At 41.0% G+C, this 21,509-nt stretch overlaps 1 protein-coding gene across 4 annotated transcripts; it reads right to left on the bottom strand.

Moving 5' to 3' along the window:
- Positions 1-53: 53 nt before the first annotated feature.
- Positions 54-15,202, bottom strand: etnk1 (ethanolamine kinase 1). Of its 4 annotated transcripts, XR_004629251.1 has the most exons (9): positions 14,841-15,194; positions 13,421-13,680; positions 12,444-12,584; positions 8,993-10,053; positions 7,519-7,581; positions 5,690-5,773; positions 5,439-5,599; positions 3,960-4,033; positions 54-2,905 (listed from the first exon to the last, which is right to left on the bottom strand). XR_004629251.1 is itself a non-coding variant. In XM_034673147.1 (8 exons), the coding sequence occupies exons 1-8, from the start codon at positions 14,985-14,987 to the stop codon at positions 2,833-2,835; spliced, it is 1,083 nt and encodes a 360-aa protein (XP_034529038.1). In that variant the 5' UTR covers positions 14,988-15,176; the 3' UTR covers positions 54-2,832. The 4 variants fall into 4 exon arrangements, 1 of the variants encoding a protein (XP_034529038.1); XR_004629250.1 differs by having other exon boundaries at positions 7,519-10,053; positions 14,841-15,202; XR_004629249.1 differs by lacking the exon at positions 7,519-7,581 and having other exon boundaries at positions 14,841-15,189.
- Positions 15,203-21,509: the final 6,307 nt, after the last annotated feature.

Genomic DNA, 21,509 nt, shown 5'->3' with positions numbered 1-21,509 from the left:
AATCAACAACTGGTACATTTCATTAGAGACACAAAATAAAGTGAGGATTCAGATTAGGGTAAAAAGACTTTATTTTTTATAGGATGTTTACAGTTTTGAAAAAAGTCATTTTTAATGATCACCTTTTACCCCAAGTAGCTATTTACGTAAGCGTTATTTTTAGAAAACAAATGAAAAAAAACAAAAGAACTCCCCCTATGTACATTCATTCACATTGGAGAACAAGCAAAGATATTATATTTGTTTACTGTACATATAAATACATGTGGCCAGAGAATTAAGGACTTTTTACAATGTTACATAAGAAACACACACACACACACACATACACATACGTCCATTTGAAATGTTGTGGAGGCTCATATTATTAGCAGTACTGAGATGACCCATGTATGATGAGCAGTCAAAAGACCTTCAATAACGTTAGAAGAATGGCTATTGTAACCCGAAGGACATATTTCGGCAGTATTACTTTCAACATGATGAAAAATGTTATGTCCACTTTGACAAACTGCATTATGTATGTGGGTTATGTGTAAACAATCTCAACCGACAAAACTTCCGCCGACCCTCAACATGATCCTTGGACAAAAGTCGAACTGGTAACTTCATCCAAACAAATGATCATCTCACACACATTCATTTTGGATTCAACTCAAACTCCTTCAGCTAGATTTACCAGCATGAAAGACACATAGAAGACAATAAAGACAGAGGTGAAGTAACAGGTCCATCCTTCAATGCTGAAAACTACTGGTATAAAATCAGCTTTCACTGGCATACGTAGAGTAATAATCTGATATCTACTCCTTGGCTACTACTGCAGGGTCTTTAACAGGAGTGGACAAGCCAGTCTTATCATTAATGGTCTCTTCAGGAACTTCTTACAGCAGAGACTTCCGTGCAAATGTTCTTTAGTAAACAAGAAAACGTATTTCACCACGTTCTACATGTGATGCTTCTCGTAAAAGAGATGATGATTCAGTAACTGTACGTCTTTCTTTTGATTTTTGAAAGAGTTAAATTTGCCCAAAGCTGTCAGTCGCTTTATCAGAAAACATCCACCAACCCTGAAAGATCCCAGCTTTAACATCGCTCTTTAAATAGGTTTAAAAGATCACATTTCACCAATGCCCTAAGTGCTACATGGAAAATGATACAGTGTGGACTATTTACAAGCAGGAAACAAATGTCAGCACTTTGGTGTAGGCTTGTAAAAGTTACTGTGAGATGAACTTGTCTCATCTCTAAAAAGGCCTTCTAAAAAGGTATTTAAAAAACGTTGACATTTGGCATGAAGGTCTAAGGTGATAACCACAACAGCTACTGACAACAGCTTTCTCGGTTTCTCTCCAGCAGAGGGCGCTCTCTCTCTCTTCAGGTCAAAGAGCAGCCGACTTGTGAGTCATTCTCGGGTTTCATTTTACCAAGCAAAGATAACCACCACCACTTTCGTTTCCTCTTAAGGTTCAACTTTCCTACAGATCAGCATTTTGACATGTGGCTCTTCAATGAATGACAGAAAGCAAAGCCATATCATAACAAGACAATGAAACTGCTCTACAGGTGTGTACAACTGGTCAGTCCTTGGATCACTGGAACTTAATAGATGTGTTTTGTGACAATAAAGATGATGTATGCACTTTCCCTGACATACAGCAGACAATACAATGGTTTGGTCTCGTTTTGCACAGGATGTTTTACATAGATGTACAGTCATAAAGTTCCCAATGCTTCTGGCTTGCTATGTCGTCTACAACCAAATGTGTTTTTTTGCATTATGAACAAGGAATGTTCAAATTACAGTGAGATGCAGACTTGTCTCCAGTTTAAGATGTATACAAACCCCTAGTGTCCGAACAAAAGTGTAAAGTACTTTACAATGAAAATGTCCCTTCAGTCAAAAGAGTGCTTAGTCATCATGAGTACAACTCAAGGTAGAGGTTTGGTGTAAACACAATGTCTTCTCCTACAACTCCATGTTTCTAGCCTTAATTTAGAAAAGCCAAAGACAAAGGCCCTCACCGAACTACACAGCAACAATAAACACATGGCTAATCTGGTGCACTCCCCAAACAGACTCTGCCTGGGAGAAAATAAGGGCAAAAACAAGAGAGTCACAAGGCAGGCCACAAGTTTGGAGGGTGCTGTGGCTCATATCACAAGATAAAAGGAACAGCACTTAGCGTTCCGTGTTGGCATTTATTTTTTTTAATCTTGGTTACTCAGAAAACAAAGCCGACTTTGTCCTGCTTTAATGTCTATATTAATTTGGTCAATAGCTGGGCTGGGCTAGAGAGTTTTCTCCATGACTGTGCATAACAGAAAGATGTGTTGGGGCAATTTGTGTACAGCTTACCCCCCTGTTAGTCATTTAGATGATTATGTATAGTTTGTGAAGGACTTCACATCAAGCCTCTGCTGTTTTCAAATGAGAAGAGCTTTGGAAAAAGCTTCTGACAGGCAGAATAAGCTGAAGTGCTGTTACTATCCTCAAGGATATTAAGAATCATTTTAAATTATCAAGGTAATTTAGTTATGTTGGCTTCACATTATCGCAGCGCTTAAGTTCCTACTTCACACAGAGTCACAGTACAAATGATTTGTCCTGCCCTTTGCTGAACAAAGGTACGACAGCATGATGGAAGAGTATTGTCCTTTCATCTGCAATGAGAAGGACACATAAAGGGGACCAGTAGGAACTCAGACTTTCGGTCTGTCTCGTCTCTACATACAACCCCAGTGTGGCGCTGTGCAGTCATCGTGTGAGGCACAGAGCTGGTTGGAAGGGAAGGAAGAGCAGGTGAAAATAGAGATGGCGGATTGGGGGCATTATTCTGGTAAATGCAGTTCAGCCATCTCCAGTTTCATCTTGAAGTACTGGTTGAAGCGCAGGACTGCGTATCTAAGAGTAAAGATGCACAGACAGAAGAGCAGAGTCAGTGATAGATAAAACATTAGGGATGTCCAGAGCCTGCACCCAAGAATCTCAACTATCAGATCAGAGACGATCTGGACCTTTTTTAATTGATCAGTGATCTGCATTTGAGCTGACCCTCTCATTCGATCATTTACGTCAGCTGTCAGCTGAAGGCTTGAGTGTAATGGAGCGTTCTGAGTTCACTTAACTGTGTATACATAATTAGAAAATACTAATAATTATAATAATGCTCTACGCACCCTATAGTGACTCTGCAGGGACATATGATTCAAAAAGGTGAAAACATAAACCAAACAGGACAGTCTGTTACATTAGCATTAGAAACCTTGTGGCTAGCTGCTGTTCTCTATACCGGCATGTTGCTCTACAGCTAGTGGTGTGTAACCGGGCGTGTTTCCATCTCACTGTCACTCCAAATATTAACATTCTCTGTCACGCAGCATGATGCTAACATTGTGAATCACGCACTGTCTCATGAGAGTTGCGTTCAGAGCAGCCTCAGGTTTAAGCGTGCTGTAATGCATACGCACCAATTTGGTGGGTCTCATACAGCAGAGCTTGTAAAACAGATTATGAGTTTTACAACAATGCTCGCTGGATTAAGTTGAATGGAATAAACAGAAGACATATTTTAGTTACTTTTTTAATTACTTTTTTTTAAAGAAAAAAAAAAAACAGTGTGCAGCTCAACTCTCTTATCTCTTGTGGAACTATTATATAGACAAACATGAGCATCGGATCGGGACTCTGAGTCTGCAAATATTCAATATTAAAAAATCAGAGATCGGGTGCCAAAAATGTTGATATGGACATCCCTATAAAATATATGATAGAATTGTTGGAGAGCAGAGCAAAACTATCTGACTGATATGACACACTGAACTCTGATGACAATATTATCTATTTGGTTTGCATGTGTTTTTTTAAACATGATTAAACAGCTCTATCTGCCTGGCACGGTCAAACAAAACAACTCATGTTTAAGTGCCTTTGATTGTTTAGTTCGAGGTCAACATACCCCAAGAAGTCAAAGTCGATGGTGGAGAACTTGGCCTGAATCAGAGCCCACAGACCCCAAAAGAAATGAGATGCCTAGAGACGGGAACACAAAGGATTAGTATGTAGACACTAAAAGTAAATGTCATCTCTAATTACACAACAGTCAAGCACTCAAACAAATCCATAGCCAGCAGAAGCCCTATGGCAACAAATAGCAGACTTACAAATACAGTTCACTTCACCCGCCCATCCTCCACACTGCCCTCTTTTCCTCCTGACAGTAAGTAAGGCACAGTGTGGCTCAAGGGAGCTGGAGAGAGCTCCAAGCCTCACGAGGGCAACAAGTTGTCGTTAAGAGCACCTCCCATATGGCAGGCTGCATCAGTGAACAAACATCCCTCACTCATTTCCAGAGCAAGTAGAGCAAGTTTATAGTTTATGGCCCACATCTCTCCTTACTCTGTTTAACCCACATCGCACCATAATTCCATGTTTATTAATCCAACACCTGGCAACAGGTCTGGAAAAAGCCCACAGGAGGCGTACTCTGCTCTACAAGCGTTTGATTTCATATCTTTGTTTTGACTTTAACAAGAAAGAAGAAAAGGGCAGAGTACAGCAGTTATAGAGAATAAATGACTCAAGCTGTAAATAGAGCCACTTGTGTTTGGCCATTCAGCACATTCAAAGGCCAACTTTCAAAGCCTTGAAATGTGCATATTAATGCTTTACATTATTGGTTTGTCATCATTTTACCTCCTGGACTCATTAGTGCCCAACTGATAATAGATAGAATAGAATAGATAGAATAGAAAGCACTTTATTAATCCTGAAGGGAAATTCACAGTCATGATTTTTGAATAGTCTTTAATTTTTTTTTTTTTTAATGCTGTACAACAATGGACGTAGAATCCGTGATGTCACCCATCTGTTTCTGAAGCCTTGTTTTGAAGCCAATCGTCAGTGGGTGCCATATTGAAATGCTGAACACAACCAACTTCGTCAGAGCTAGTGTGAGGTAAAGATGCGGGACTTTAGCCTTTTTGCTAACAGCTACTGCAGCTTGCCTGTCAAACAAGTCAGCTGTGTCCTTATTTGGGCAAAACTCGCAAGTTTTGAAAATACAGAGTAATAAATAAATTCACCCCCCGTACAGTGTGTGCCGATAGAGAAATGAGCTATTCAGACACAAACTGTTTTTCGAACCAGGCTGTAAACATGATTATTTCTGCTGTAAAGATCGTCTTCTTTGAATGGGTGTGTATGTGGTTTATGGTGTCTCTGAAGCCAGCCTCAAGTGGACTTTTAGCACTTCCACATGAGCTTCATATTTTAAGACTGGAGGTTGCCGCTTGGTATAAATACACAAGTATAACAATCTACTATCCATTCAAAATCCATCTCCATCTAGTGCTTTAAAAATGTGAACATTATTGACAATTAAGACAAGCCACTTAAATGTTCTTTTTTGTAATGGATGTGCTTTTTAAACGCTTACCAAGGCAAAGCTGTTGACTTGGACGTAAAGGATCTCCACCTCTCTCTCAGACACTTCATTGCCCTGGCCTTTGTGTTCTTTGTAGGCCTCCAGATAGGCCTGAAGCCACTCAAGCTGAAATGCTCGATCTGGGTAATGACTGTAATCCACCTCATTAATGCCTGCAACACAAAACAAGAGGTGAATTAAATGTGGCCTGGACATTTTCACACACGCAATCTTTCCAAAACATCAGTGTCAGTTATACTCACCAGCAAACTCATTGAAATGGTTCCCAATGTCATAGGCTTGATAATTGTACCCAGCGTACTCGTAGTCAATGAACTTTACATTACCTGGAAGAGAGGCCACATTTTTTAGACTGAGACACAGAAAGCACACATTCAATGATTATGATGTGATTTCCCTTTTCATTACTCAAAATGTCAAGGATTTACATATTCTTAACTCTGTCTTCCTGTCTGACTGGACTGGCTGACTTTTTTAAGGCAATTGTTGGGCAAGGAGTAAGAGCTTGCACTTTGAGGAAAGGAGACTGTAGAAGAAGACTTACGCACAGAAAATGCAACAAAGAGAATTAACAGAGAGATGATTGGAAAAAGGGATTTCTTCTTAAATAACATCTAACAAACAGTTATAAGACATGCACTACAATGCTGTTAAGGCCAAAGACAGGCAAGCTGGTAAGATTCAGTGAAGCAGCAGTCAACATACAGTACATACAAAATGAAAGCTCTTGTTAAATCAATGTTGTTCTTTTTGCAACACCCTGACAAATGTGGAATTTTTAGAAGAGTGATACAGACCTAAGGGGACGGATTCACAGATCACAAATGTGATAGCGGATACAACGATTTTATGGGCCAAGTAAAAATAGACCTTGTCCATTTGGATCGCTCCTGGATATTTCCATCAGTATAGCTTCAAAAAGGGTGCCCAATAGGCTGTTTCCTTAAACATTTAACTTACAAGTCAGCTAATTACATTGCAGACTATGTCCAATCTGCGCCAATGTGATGTTAAATGTGCTGGAATCACTGGTTAGAGTATGAGTATGTTATCTTGGAGAAATCCAAAAGAGAATGTGTCCAAAAGATAATACTAAATGTGCTGGAATCACTGTTTGGAGTATGGGTGCAGTTTGCTGAACTTCTTCATAACCACATTTCTAAGCTGCCCTAAACAACACTATATTTTCCTAAGGAGAAATAGTTTTTCCAAGTCAGTGTATATGGGATAACTATTACACTGACAGGATCATATCTGACAATAGTATCTGCAGTTTTTATGTTGGTCAGGCTCTTGGAGAAATCCAAAAGAGAAAACATAGTTAGCTAGCAATTTTGAAAGAAACTATCTTCAATGACCCAGTTAATAACAACATTAGATCTACCAGTTTCTGAGCTATCAAGATGAAATAATGGCCAGGTGGGATGTTTTAGCAGAGACGTAGCCTAATGCAACACATGGAACACAAATTCAATTCATCCGTTTGATACACACTCTTTTAGAACTTTGTTTCTTGCTGGGTAGTGGAGCAAAAGCTCTGAAGACACACACTACACGTATTTTTGGAAATGTCTTTTATTCTTGTGATGGTTGAAATTGTGTCCTACATCTTGACCATGACCCACATTGGAGTGCCAGACAAAAGGCTTCAAAACAAATTGTACACTGCATCAGGGCGTGTCTCTTGGACTGTATGTTACAATGGCCAAAATGTTTTTTAAAAAGCGTGTCTGCCTGTAATGTTATGAAAGAGGAAGTATCAAAGAATGTGTTGCTGTCTGTCTGCATTTTTGGCTACTGTAAAGATGAGGTGTTAAAAATAAACAAAGAGGGAAGCATGCATTAGTGAAGTGGTTGATCTCAAAATACAAACCCTTACTTTCATAAGCCCTGTTTTTAAAGCAGTACTAACATAAAAATACAAAACAACATATGAAGTAAATTTGTTCTCCTCTTAAATCTTTAGTTTTTTCTTTTTTTGGCCTTAGCTAATTTCCTCACCCTAACTTATTGACTATTAGTTTTTGAGGTAGTGCTTGACTACAGAGAAAGACACTTTGAGGTGGGTTACCAGCCGGCGTGTAGGTCCTAGCGGAACACAACTGAACACCTCCAGGCAGTGGCTATAGCCCTCCTGTGCAGCAGATGAAAGGGTTGGGGCAAACACATCTTCCACACATGCTCACTCTCTCACTGACATTATTTGTCTTTGATCCAGTCTCACTCACATGCACAGTGTTGCAACATCAGGCCCTGCTGCAAAACTCCATTTTCTTTCCCCCCTTCAAAATGTGACTTTACCTCCCCTTCTCACACACACCCCCTCTAATGCTGCCTCCCTATTGGCCGATGGGACCCAATAGCGTGACACCTCAGCTGCTTCTGCAAATGACTGAATATTTTAGAGGCTCGCTGGTGGCTTCTGAGCCGCAGACGTTTTGTCTCTTAAGCAAGAATAAATGTGTTGATTTTTTTGGGTAATATCTGAACAAAGTAGCAGGCTGAGACAAACTAAAGAGAGATAAAAGAGAGTATGTCACTGAGTGACAGATAAAAGAAGCAAGGTAGCACTTCAGTCTGATTTCATGCCTACTTAGTTTTTCAACTCTCTTCCATACTCTACTCAGTTTTTGAACTAAGTAGGCTATGGTAGGATTTGAACTTTCTCTGAGATGGTTTTGAGTCGCTGTTGACAAAAGTATATCCAGGTAAACATGTTTACTCCTCTTCAAGAAACTGCTGAGTAACTCAGCAAAGGCACTCCCCTGCTGTTTTCATCGTTATCCTAAGCTTAGAGGATAAAGATGCTGATACTCTTTGTAAATATTAGTTAACATGAAAAGGCCAAAAACCAACAGTACATGTCTGTGCCTTGTTATTTTCAACATGTCTAGCTTGTGGTGGGTATTTGTGTTGGGCCAATACAATGGTGTATGTGTGTGTGTGTGTGGATTTAGTGGTTAAGTACATTTCAAATATCTAGCTGCTGTGGTTCTAGCAAACTTGACTCAAACATTATTATTAAGTGTATTAATTACTACTACTTTAAAGGCTACTTTATGTTACTGATGAAAATAGGTTTGTTTGACTGGTAAGTATTAGTAGCAGTAAGGACATATTATGAATTGACTAAAGATAATTTGTTGCAGTTAGCAAACTGTGTGTTGACTGATGTTTGTGAACATATAAGGTTGTTGATACTTTCATGTCAAATATGTATATCATTAGATTTGCAAATACTATTGTAAGTCTGATCAATTGAATGTATATTTGTAGAGTTTATTGCTAGTTTGAAAAATGCAAAGTAACACAAAACGTATCTTTATTCTTGTAAACGATTGATCGTTTAAGTACTGATGCAATGAAATGGAAAGTGTGGAATAAGTAGTATTGTCATGAGGAGCTTTGTGGCTCATAACAAGTGCAATCCAGTAAAACCTTCCAGTAATAACCAGTGTCTTAAGTAGTCTGGGTCTCATAGAAAGGAAACTGGTGGGCAAGTAGCATTGAAGGGTAATAGGTAGATATGTAGCGTCTACTGCTACCATGAACTCATCCCGATTAGCCTGAGCAGTGGGAAGACTACGCGAGGGCCCTCAGAGCTGACTGTGCGTGAGGTTTGTCTCTCTCCATTGCCTCCCCAGCGCAGCACAGCACAGCACAGCCACAGCCTCAGCTGTCATTCCTGGGGGAGAAAGGCTAGACACAAGGAGCTATGAGAAGGGCCCCGCCCCCCGTCACAAGACGAGGGGGACTGACAGCTCTTACAACCCCCCCCCCCCCCCCCCCCCCCCCCCCCCCATCCCACCTCCCACACACATTGAAAATCAGAACCCGCCCCCCAACCCTGCCATATTTCTCACCATCTTAGTGTGCAGTTTCTCTATTACACAAGACAAGACTACAACAGTTTCACTTATTTGTACAGTCTCGTTGACCCAGAAAATGAAGCTAGTTAGTGCTAAAGTTAAGTAATAGTTCTGCCAGTGACGGGTCTTTTGAATTCTATACCAACACAAAACACAAAACAAGTGCTGTCAATATTACTTTGACATGGTATGTGTTAAGATGTAATAGCAACTTTGTTCAGGCCGTTCAGATTGTGGATTACATCGAATGTTTTCATCCGAATCAGAATGATAGATCAGACAAAGTTAAGGGAAAATAATGAAATCCAAACAGATTTAAAAACACTTGACTCTGCACAAGCCGAACGGTTCTTATTACAGGGAGCAATAAGGAGATTGGGGAGAGGGGTAAAGTTTTCTTGAGTTTCAAAATTTAACATCCACTTAACAGAGTTGTCTTTTCTGAACATTCTATAGATACGCCTGCAGTATCAGTATGCAAAAAACTGAGTATGAGTGATGCATGAGACAAAAGTGAGGGAGTGCACTGAATGCAGTTCACAGAACATGTCACACAGCTAAGTTTATCACTACATTTGTGGAGTTTGTACTCACCTGCCTCCTGGTTATAGATGATGTTTTTGCACAGCAGGTCATTGTGACAGAGAACTACTGGGGAGCCCAGCACAGACAAGCTCTGTTGGAGCCACACCAGCTCTTCTCGCAGGCACCGTGGGCTGGGCACCTCCTTACTCAACCTGGTGGGAGCAGAGAGTCAAACATGATGAATAATGTACACTGGGAGAGGTAGGAGGCTTTAGAATATTAATAGAAAACAGGAGGAGGCAAAATTGTCGTGTAAGACCTGAAGGTAGACTTAGCAACAGAACTTAAACAGTGATACAAAATATGCAGCGTGAGCAGGAAGCAGGAAAAAATCTCATTATTATGTAAGGACCTCCATGTAAGAACATACCTTGGCAAATAAGGAAATGCCATGCCAAGTTTGGGTGATTAGTTTCATTGTCAGACTACACCAGGTTAACATTCCTTTGAACCAGTAAGCTAATACAGTCAGGCATCATATGATGATGAGTGGCAACTATTGAGCATGCTCAGTCATCATGACACAAAGCAATCCACTTCTGTCAGTATTTTTTTTCCTGCAGATAAACAGATAAACCCTGAGGTACTGCAGTTATCAGTCTTTGGGAAGTCTTATGCCTGATTTATACTTCAATTATATGATTATAGAGACCACTCCATCACTTACTTTAACTCTCCCTGTCCCTTTAAGTGACTAACCATAGACCTTTCTGGAGTCCATGAGCTCCCTTGTCTCGTAGGTTCCTCTGAAACGCTGCCGTAGACGGCCAGCTGCTGTGGACATGCCAGACTCCAGCGGAAGCAGCTACTTCTGTTGAGTCTTTGTTTATATTTTAATGTGGGTACGGTCTAGACCTGCTCTGTTTGTAAAAGCGTCTTGAGATAATGTTTGTAGTGATTTGGCGCTATACAACATACTATGCTGCCTAGCGGACCAATCACAGCATGAGGTCCACAACATTTCAACACATAGTTATATTTTGAAGGAGGTGTGGGTCAGGTTAGGTGCATAGGCTTCTGTGTCGATACAGGGCTAAGCCGATCTATGAATTTTAACCAGGCTGTAGTGAGCCTTTGTGTTAATATTTGGGTTGCCTTTGAAGAAATCAAGAGCTTAATACCAGGTTTGTTTTGGATTCATTTTGGATGCCATCATACAAGAAGGTAGATTTTACTCCGTGGGTAATTTTCTAATAAGCAAGGCATTTTAAAGCACAAGTCCTCAACGTGTATTATAACAAGAATTATTAGAACTCAATTTGCTGGTGATATTTTTTTTGACTGGTACTGATGTTTCATAGAAATACAACCTGCATTTCTAAATAAGAAGATATAATTTTAGGGTTGGGAAGAAGATAGAAGATTGAATGCAGAAATTTGAAATCAGCCTTTTTAAACTGTCTACATGGGCGATCAGAGCCCCCTGTAAGGCTTTTAGCTTATACCAGATTATTGCCAAATGCTGAGTCGTTGTACCCACTGTTTACAATATCAAAGCGCACACGAGTATGGACCATGACTGACATTAGTAAAATATTATATGGTTTGTGATGATTCATAGTTTTAGTGTGCTGCTCCTTTATGTTTCATGCCACTCACTCTGTGGTGTTGTCACGATTGATGTAATGTGAAGTCATGCCTGCTGAGATAATGACAGGAGTTTCGTGTACTTCCCCAGACATGTGAGACACGGAAAGCTGATAATGAATACTCGTGTTGTTCCGGTGCGCACAGGGGTGTGACTGATACAAGAGGTCAAGGGTCATAGTTCTGACTGGGAACAGAGAAATACAGGAGGCAAAGCCTTATCTCCCAAATAGATGTAGTTAGCACTGTAGTGTAAACATTTAGACCTTTTAGGTGTCTCTGAAAGGTCTACCATTGACACAACCTCCGGTCCTAAAATATGAAGTCCATGCGGAAATGCTAAAAACTGCAGTTCATTGAGCGTCAGCTTGAGGCTGGTTGCAGAAACACCGGATACCACATACACACTAATTAAAAAAAAGACGAACTTTGCAGCAATAATTAACATGTTTACAGTCTGGTACAAAAAAAAAATGTCTGAGAAGCTAATTTCTCTATCAGCACACATGGTATGGAGGTGAATTATTCTATAACTCTGTATTTTAAAAGATATTGAACTTACGAGTTTTGCCCAAATAAGGATATGGCTGGCTTAAATAGAAAGCGGGCACACTGTAGCTGTGAGCAAAAAGGCTTAAGGCCCGCCTCTTTACCTCACACTAGCTCTTACAAAGTTTGGTTGTGTTCAGCATTTCCAATATGGCACCTGCTGACGATTGGCTTCAGGAACAGATGGGTGATGTCATATGACTGATACATACAAACATTTGAATATCAACAGTGGAAAGTCTGACAGTCATTTTATGTAATTTTTATGTTGCCTATCGGTTTTATCTTTCTTTCTGCATGTCTTGTCTTTGTAAAGCACTACATAAATAAAGCTTACTTACTTACTTACAGTCAATCAGACACATGTGACAGGTTAAAGTGTCATTAATCTCCTATATGGGCTCACCTAGCATTCCGCTCAGGCTCCTTTAAGTACTTGGGGATGAGGGCAAAGTACTTGCCCATCTTCAGCCACAGGTCAGACTGGGGCACCCAGCCGTTGTGGGCATGGATGACATGGTACTTGGCCAGCTGCCTTGCAATGAGCCTGAAGGAGACAGAACATAGTTAGATTAGAATTCCATCAGTAAGCAGCTTTAGGCGACTGGGTTTCATAATTAGTTTTTGAGAGGGACCATCATTTAAATGTTCAGAAACATGAAGGCATGCAGGATAATACTGTCAAAAAATAAACAAAAAACAGCGCAGGGCAAGTTTCAGGCTGGAGACACAAATATTCAAATATTTATGTTTACTCGATACACCTTGACCAAACTTGTACTTCTTAAAGTAAATGATTGAAGTGTATTTATCACGCTTCATGTCTATGAAATATATTTTAGAATTTGCAGTCCTTTCAACATTTTTGACTGCTACATTAGCTTTGCTTTAAATCAAATACTACAATAACTGGAGCAGGTAAATGATCACTTTCTGAACCTATAAAAGAACTTTACCAGACACCATTGTAAATAAGATAACATGGTAGTCTTTATCATTTCTGGTGGGTTGCAGCTTTGACGACTCTAGAAATAAAATATCAATAATCAAGACAGAAAGATCATTCCTTCGCTTTGCCAGAACTGCTGCACCACCTCCAAGGTAACTTTTCATAGATGGTGTGTTAAGGTTGGAGTGGATTACACAGCTTTAACATTTAGTTTAAAAAACATGGAAGGAGAAATAAGAGGGAAATGGAACAAAAAAGAAATAACTGGAAAGTTAAATCTGACAAGCAGAGGAATATATGCAGTGAAAACATGTTATGGAGCAAATAGCCTTGGGGTACCAGGTGTTTACAGCTGACACGCCCAACTCTAAAGTCACATGACCCTCTAAAAACACATTGAGAGCCTTTGATGCACATGAACGGACTTTTTGTACCTGAAGACAGGCTGGCTGCGAATGTCCTCAGGCTCCAGGGCAGTCCCTTGCAGAAATTCATAACACAGGCCATTGTTGAAGGTACAGTACAGGCGAGGGGCACAGCGGTGCGCTTGTAGTACTCTAAAACTTTTCACCTCATTTTCCCTGTCAACCAACAGTTCGGTTTTATTGCCATAAATTCGGACCAGAACCACATCCTGCATGGTTGAACCCACATAGCAGCCCAGCAGCTTATTGGTTATCCCATCTGTGAAAAACTGCAGACACACACACGAGGGGAAAAACAGAGTTGAAGTAAGGTGAGAATGTGTTCAATGCTGACAAACGAGCCACCCTCCTCCACAGTATTTGAAAATCTGCTTTGTTTTGAGAATAACCTCTGCTCTCTGCAGAGTGTGGACATGAAACAATGTGAGGAATGAATGCAGCCATGAAAAATTAGGCCATGTCTGGTTTGATTTAAGCTGAATGTCTATGCTGGGAAGCTTGGAGTATTTCTGGGGGGGGGGGGCTTCCAACATACCAGCCCCAATTGTTCACTCTATAAGGGATCCAGTGAGAAAAACAGGACTGTCAGGAATTTTATTTTGCATGAGAAAGCAATGACAGGCATTTGCTGAGCTTCCACTTTGCACTCATTGATGAATATAGGCAAGAGTGGCAGCTCATGTGACCAGCTCTCATCCTGCGTTTACGCAGTGGAGCCACACCCCCAGTCTTATACTGTTAAGGAGAATATCTGACTCTCTAGTGTCGGTCTAACCTGTTGAATGTTAATGTCACTCCATGGTGGGATGTATGAGACACTGCTCCTTTGTGCTGCTAGCTTAAATTCAGCTACAAATCACTGTTTTCAACTCATGGTGGGCGCAGCAAAACAGTAACTGGAGGTTACATGTGTAATAACCTCAAATACAAATGTCTGCTTTTATCATGCAGTACTTCCCGGACACTTAGAAGAATTGAAACATGATATGGTGCAGTGTTTGTCTGCAGTACAGGCCCCCCCACTCACCAACTCGCAGTAACAAGCTCTCGCTCATTAATCATAAGCAGATGTGACGCAGATACTATTCACAGAGGTAAACATTAACACCTGTGTGAGGACAGCGTATCAAAGTATAAAGTCAATTAAGTACCATTAGCTAGCGACTGTGGGCGGCTACTTGTTAATGTACTGCACTTATTAGCATTACAACACCCCGTACACATCGCAACAGCTTGTTTTATGCTCTGCTACTTAATCAAACTCAACATCAACATTCAAGCTAGCACCCAGAGTTTGTGACGTAAAAACGTCACTAGCTAACATGTTTTAGGGTGTTGAAGTACTGATACAGAGGAGTATTATACAGTGAGTACAGTGAGTATAAAGTAGACTGTAAAGAATCAATATTAAATATGAAAGAGGCAGCACCTTCACTTTGACCTCAGATGGCTTCCAGTCTGGTCTCAGCTCCTTGATGAGCTTCATCGCACCGGATCTGTAGTCGCTCTCGTCAACTGTCACATCTATTTTAGGCACCGCGGGAGCCTCGTCGGGGACGTGGATGTAGTTAGCCATGATTCAAGCTTGTATTTCCTCCAAACTCTGAAACTCTCTCGTTGCAGCTCGCAGGGGGAATATTCGCAATTCCTGAAATGTGTAACGGCTGCCTGTATTTAATGCGAGAGAAGTCTGTGTGCGGCAACGCCTCTCAAAGAATCCCACCCACCTGATAAAAAATGTGCTCCCGGTGCATGCTGGGAGTCCAATGACGCAGTGCATGCTGGTAGCTGGGAGTCCAATGACTCAGTGGAGGCGCGTGTTGTATGCGCCGGCTTGACACCGGGCGGAGTTTAACCATTAAAAACACGTTTTCACAAAGTGGCAAACTGTGAGGCCCATGTGGAGGTGTTCTAAACTGCAATACATTGAGAATCCGCTAGAGGCTGGCTGCAGAAACACAGGAAACCACATAGACATGAATGGGAAAAAGACGATCTTTGCAGCATTAATAAACATGTTTACAGCCTGGTTCAAAAAAACGGCTTGGCCCTATGAAGCTAATCTCTCTATCAGCACACACTGTACGGGGGCTGAATTTTTTTCTAACGCGATGGTTCAGAAGATATTAGGTTTACAATTTTTTGCCCAAATAAGGACATGACTGACGTGACTCCCGGTCGGGAACCCATAGCTATTGGCTAGGAGGCTCACACTACGTCACGCTCTGCCTGGTTGACTTCCGCATTTCCAATATGGCTGCCGCCGTCGACTGGCTTCAAAACAGCTCTCAGGAACAGATGGGTGACGTCACAGATACTACGTCCATTATTTATACAGTCTGTGGACTGAACGTGACATGATATCTGATACTTGCAAGCTGTTCTTGCACAATAATAATAATAATAATACATTTTATTTATAAAGTGCTTTTCTAAAAACTCAAAGACGCTGCACAAAGGATAAAAACATCATATAAAACAACAGAATAATAAAAACATGAATAAAATACATATAAAAGCAATATACGTTAAAAGCAATTCTAAACAGGTGGGTTTTGGTGAGTGATTTGAAGGTGGACAGGTTGGGGCAGTTTCGAATGTTAAGTGGTTAGGAGTTCCAGAGGGTGGGGGCGGCGACAGAGAAAGCTCTGTCCCCCAAGGTTCGGTGCTTGGTGTCAGGTGGTAGGGAGAGGAGGTGGGCGTTGGAGGATCGGAGGTTACGGGAGGGGGTGTGGTGATGGAGCAGGTCGGTGAGGTAAGAGGGGGCCTGGTTATGGAGGGCTTTGTGGGTGAGAAGGAGGATTTTGAAATGTATGCGCTGTTTGATAGGGAGCCAGTGGAGGTTTTGGAGGACAGGGGTGATATGGTCACGGGAGCGGGTGTGGGTGAGCATGTAATGGAAAGCTATATACTTTATTGGCTTAATACATTTAACTTTTGTTTTGTGATACAGTGTAACTACAGTGTTCCCTCTTATTCTCTTCTCTCCCTCTATTCAACCCCAGATGTTTGTCAAACATGAGTCTGGTCCTGCTCGAGGTTTCTGCTCAAATCTCCCCCCTCCCCCCATCACTTATTTTAACTCTCCCTGTCCCATTAAACTTACCTACCATAGAACAGCTTGGCCCTACGAAGCTAATCTCTCTATCAGCACCATAGACTGCAAATGCAAACGGACAGCATTGCTCCGCCTGTTCCCGTTGTACGAGTCTGAAGCCAAAAAATCCCGCTCCTGGGCGCCGCCATTGTGCAGCCAGAGCCTGTGAAGCCACTGTAACAAGCTCCGCCCTACAGCGTAGCGTCACAAGCAAGCGGCAAACTCCGGTCTCAAACGTTAAAGCCAATGCGGAAGTGCTATAAACTGCAGTACATCGAGAATCCGCTTGAGGCTGGCTGCAGAAACACCGGAAACTACATAGATATGAATAGGGAAAAGACAATCTTTGCAGCATTAATAAACATGTTTACAGCCTGGTTCAAAAAACGGCTTGGCCCTATGAAGCTAATCTCTCTAATGGCACACACTGTACGGGGAGTGAATTTTTGTCTAACGTGACGGTTCAGAAGATATTAGGATTACGAGTTTTACCCAAATAAGGACATGACTGACGTGACTCCCGGTCGGGAACACACAGCCATTGGCTAAGAGGCTCACACTACGTCACACTCTGCCTGGTTGAGTTCTGCATTACCAATATGGCTGCTGCCGTCGATTTGCTTCAAAACAGCTCTCAGGAACAGATGGGTGACATCACGGATATTACGTCCATATTTTATACAGTCTATGGTCACAAGGCGCTGTGTGTCCTTTGAAGTTTCCCTCTACGACGGCTGTGAATCAAAGGAAACAGGAAGTAAAACCCCATTTTTTAACCTATAATAACTAATGAAAAAGAAACTTTTCAGGAAAAGAGGCCTTGGACACAAAACAGTCAAATACTAACTACATATCACCACAGCATACGGATGTGAGAAACATTCGTACCACGTGTATTTATTTTTTAAAGTTTGACAGATTCTTTGACCTATACTGCAGCCAGCCACCAGGGGGCAGACACACTGCTGAAAGCTTCACCACCAGGGGAGGATCCGGCTTGCTTGATCAGCACAAACTCTACAAGCTCCGCCCCTTTATGTCACACTCTGCCTGGTTGAGTTCAGCATTTCCAATATGGCTGCCGCAGTCGACTGGCTTCTAAGCAGCACTCAGGAACAGATGGGTGACATCACGGATACTACGTCCATATTTTATATAGTCTATGGTTTTCGCCAGGTTTTCGCCGATTAAACTTTCTTCACAGATTTTAGCTCAATGCCTAGTATGGAAGAGGATTAGGGCCACTGAAAAAAAAAGAAAACTAAGGTCCAATATATTTTTAATGTTTTTGTTCTGAGAAAAAAGTCAGTAGGCCTATTCTGAAAAAGAAAGTCAGAATTCCGAGATTTAAGTCAGAATTCCGAGATTTAAGTCAGAATTCCGAGATTTAAGTCAGAATTCCGAGATTTAAGTCAGAATTCCGAGAAAAAGTCAGTATTCTTAGATTTAAATCAGAATTCTGAGATTAAGTCAGAATTCTCAGATTTAAGTCAGAAGTCTGAGAAAAAGTCAGTATTCTTAGATTTAAGTCAGAATTTAAAAAAGTCAGTATTCTTAGATTTAAGTCAGAATTTAAAAAAGTCAGTATTCTTAGAATTAAGTCAGAATTTAAAAAAAGTCAGTATTCTTAGATTTAAGTCAGAATTTAAAAAAGTCAGTATTCTTAGAATTAAGTCAGAATTTTAAAAAGTCAGTATTCTTAGATTTAAGTCAGAATTCTGACTTTTTTCTCAGACTAATAATAAAATATATTGGACCTTAATTTTTCCCCCACTGGATTAAAGTAAGGATTCTGAGGAAAAAGTCAGAATTCTGAGATTAAAGTCAGGATTCTGCCTTTTTTCTCAGAACAAAAACGTTAAAAATATATATTGGACCTTCATTTATTTATTTTTCAGTGGCCCTAACCCTCTTCTGCACCTTGTTGTTATCTATTTTATACAGTCTATGGGTGTTATCGATAACCAAACAGCCAAAGCTTGAAGACACAAACGCGTTATAACCATATATAAAATAGGTTATAACAAAAACGTGAGTCTAAATTCTCACTCGCGGCGGCTCCAGGTGTAAACATACAAGCGCACCCTTATTACATACGTAGCGAGCTATGCCGTTGACGTCACTTCCGTGATCTCCTTGAATGAAATAAGCTCAGCCTGAAAAATGTAAATGTCAGAGCTGCAAACGCAGGTTGACCCAGTGCAGCAGTGGGAGGGTAAATAAACAAGAAGTCACGTTAAGCCTGGGTTAGTCATCAGAGTCAATGTAGCTGATGCAAGCTGATTTATGGTGCGTCATGATGAGGGCTTGATTTTGATGTCTGCTCGCCCGAATAGAAAGGAAATGTAATGGTCCTAAAGAAACAGGGATTCACTTCGAAACAGAATAGAGTAGAATGTACTTTATTCATCCCCGAAGGGAAATTCAGGTGTCTGGCAGATAAAATGATAAAAAAAAATTACATAAAACAAATAATTCAGGTGTCTGTCAGCTCATCTCCCATTGGTTAGAGAGTCATGAAGCCTAATGGCTGCAGGGATGAATGATTTTCTGTAAACATCAGTCCTGCAGAGCAGAGGGATGAGCCGTCCACTGCTGCTGTTTCTCTGGTCCACAAAGAAGCTGTGAAGTGGATGATCTGTGTCATTTAGAATGGCCTCTAGCTTCTTCAGTGTGCATCTCTCCACCACAGCCCCCAGTGGGTCCAACCCTTTTTATTTAGTCTATGGTCTAACCTGGTTCCAATCACAGTGTCAGCTCTTTTCATTAGTTTGTTTATAGGCTGAAAAAAAACGTATGTTAAAGTGAGATAAGGTTGCTGCATTGAAAAAAATGATGTCAGCAAGCTGTTGGAACACCTACCAAAGGCAGCTCTTCTATAGAAAACCCACAGAGGCTTAGCTCCTCTAAGTATATCAATCTGATATACTTTATGTCGACTCTGACACCCTTTCTGTCATTATACAAAGGATAATGCATCAGCAATGATTCTAACCTTCATCTTGCAACCTTCATTTCCAATAGAGACTTGCATTCTGTTTGCAACTGTAGCCAATCTTGACTCCCCTCCTTAACAAAGCCTTGCTCTCCACCCACACAGGTACACACTTAGGTTTGGGTGCAATCTGTCTGTCATTTCCTGCTGGCCTCTGGGCAGATCCATTTCGGCTTAATTGAGAGCATCACTGTGTCCAGGTTGACCTTATCAGCAGCTCAAGGCTATTTATTACTAATCCCTTTCCCTTATCAAAACTCATTCCTTATTTCCACACTTTCAAAGTAAAGAACTGGTAACTGGTTATATTCCCATTTCCTCACTGCTTGTTGGCTTATGTCACAATACCTGTGACCACACAATAATCTCTCACAGTTTTCCATATCCCTCTCTCAGCCAATGGGAGCAGATAAATAAACGTGTTCACATTTCCATTGATCCAGAAACCTAAATGTATAAGACACAACTTCAAAGGCAAGTGGAAAAGCTTGTTTTCTTCTTCTGTTCATTTAAACGCTTGGAGACAGGTCTCTCCAGTTTACTTCTAATGTTTCTTGACCTTTCAAAAAAGGAATTTTCAAGCAACATCCCTGAGAGCAACACATCCAAGTAACAGAAGACAGCATTGTACAAGCTTGATATTGTCTATTGTTACAATGCCTGCTGAGGCGTAGGAGGAGACGTAATGGATGTCTAGGGAGAAATATGATCAAGTGTTGCTTAGACAACATCACAGCAAAAGGATCACATTCTTTTGTACCATGCAGTATTCCTGAACGTGTGCCACTCTTCTTGGTAAAAAAAGGTCAGTGGGTAATGTCTGCGAGAATTTCTTATCCAAAGTCTAAAAAGTGACACATGAATGTGTGCAAAAATAACAGTAAGTACAGCTGGTTTTAGTTAGTTCTGTTTCTCCTTCCAATTCCATTCATATCTGACACACCCATACGCACAGTTGTTAACTGTTAACATACAGCATGTTTTATTATCAGACTTCATTCAGGTTTAAGTGTTCTCTTAGAGAAAAGAGGACCAGTATGTAAGATTAAAGGAGGTCTATTGGCAAAAATGTAATAGAATATTTATCAGGCCCCTCTCCTCTGGAATCATCTACCAGTCAGGGTCCGGGAGGCAGACACCCTCTCTACTTTTAAGAGTAGGCTTCAAACTTTCCTTTTTGATAAAGCTTATAGTTAGAGCTGGATCAGGCTTGGACCAGCTCTTAGTTATGCTGCTAGTAGACTAACTGACACACTGGGATCCTATCTCACCCCTTACCCACCCACCCCACCCTTAACTTACTTTAACTCTACCTGTCCCATTAAAGTCACAAACCATAGACCTTTCTGGAGTCCCTGAGCTCCCTTGTTTCGTAGGTTGCTCTGAGCTGCCGTAGACGTCCTCCTGCTGTGGACGTTCCAGACTCCGGCTGATATGGACGTGCTGGACCCCAGCGGCAACAGCTACCACTACTACTACTACTACTACTACTACTACTACTACTACTACTACTACTTCTATCCGTCTCATCACTATGATCGCTCTCTCTCTCTCTTATTCTCCTCTATCCCTCTTTCCAACCCCAACTTGTTCGAGGCAGATGGCTGTCTAACACGAGTCTGGTCCTGCTCGAGGTTTCTGCCTGTTAAAAGGAAGTTTGTCCTTGCTGCTGTAACTAGCTACATACTGTGAGGTGCTCTGCTCATGGTGGATTAAGGTGAGATCAGACTGAGTCCTGTCAGTAAGAGGGGACTGGATCATATCCTGTCTTGGTGTTGGGTCTCTATTTATAATTTAACATAGAGTGGTCTAGACCTGCTATGTTTGTAAAAGCGTCTTGAGATAACGTTTGTTGTGATTTGGCATTAATAAAGATTGATTGATATGGGTATGTTTACATTACTTTATGATCACATTTAAATGAGCCCTTAATACCCATATATGGAGCATGTTTTGTTCCGCACAGCCTGACAAGAGCCTGAAAGGAACAACCATACTCTGGCTTT

This window comes from Notolabrus celidotus, chromosome 21 (assembly GCF_009762535.1).
Source record: "Notolabrus celidotus isolate fNotCel1 chromosome 21, fNotCel1.pri, whole genome shotgun sequence".
Taxonomy (NCBI): domain Eukaryota; kingdom Metazoa; phylum Chordata; class Actinopteri; order Labriformes; family Labridae; genus Notolabrus; species Notolabrus celidotus.
Note: the sequence above shows the minus strand (reverse complement) of the source record. Positions and strands in the feature narration are given on the sequence as shown.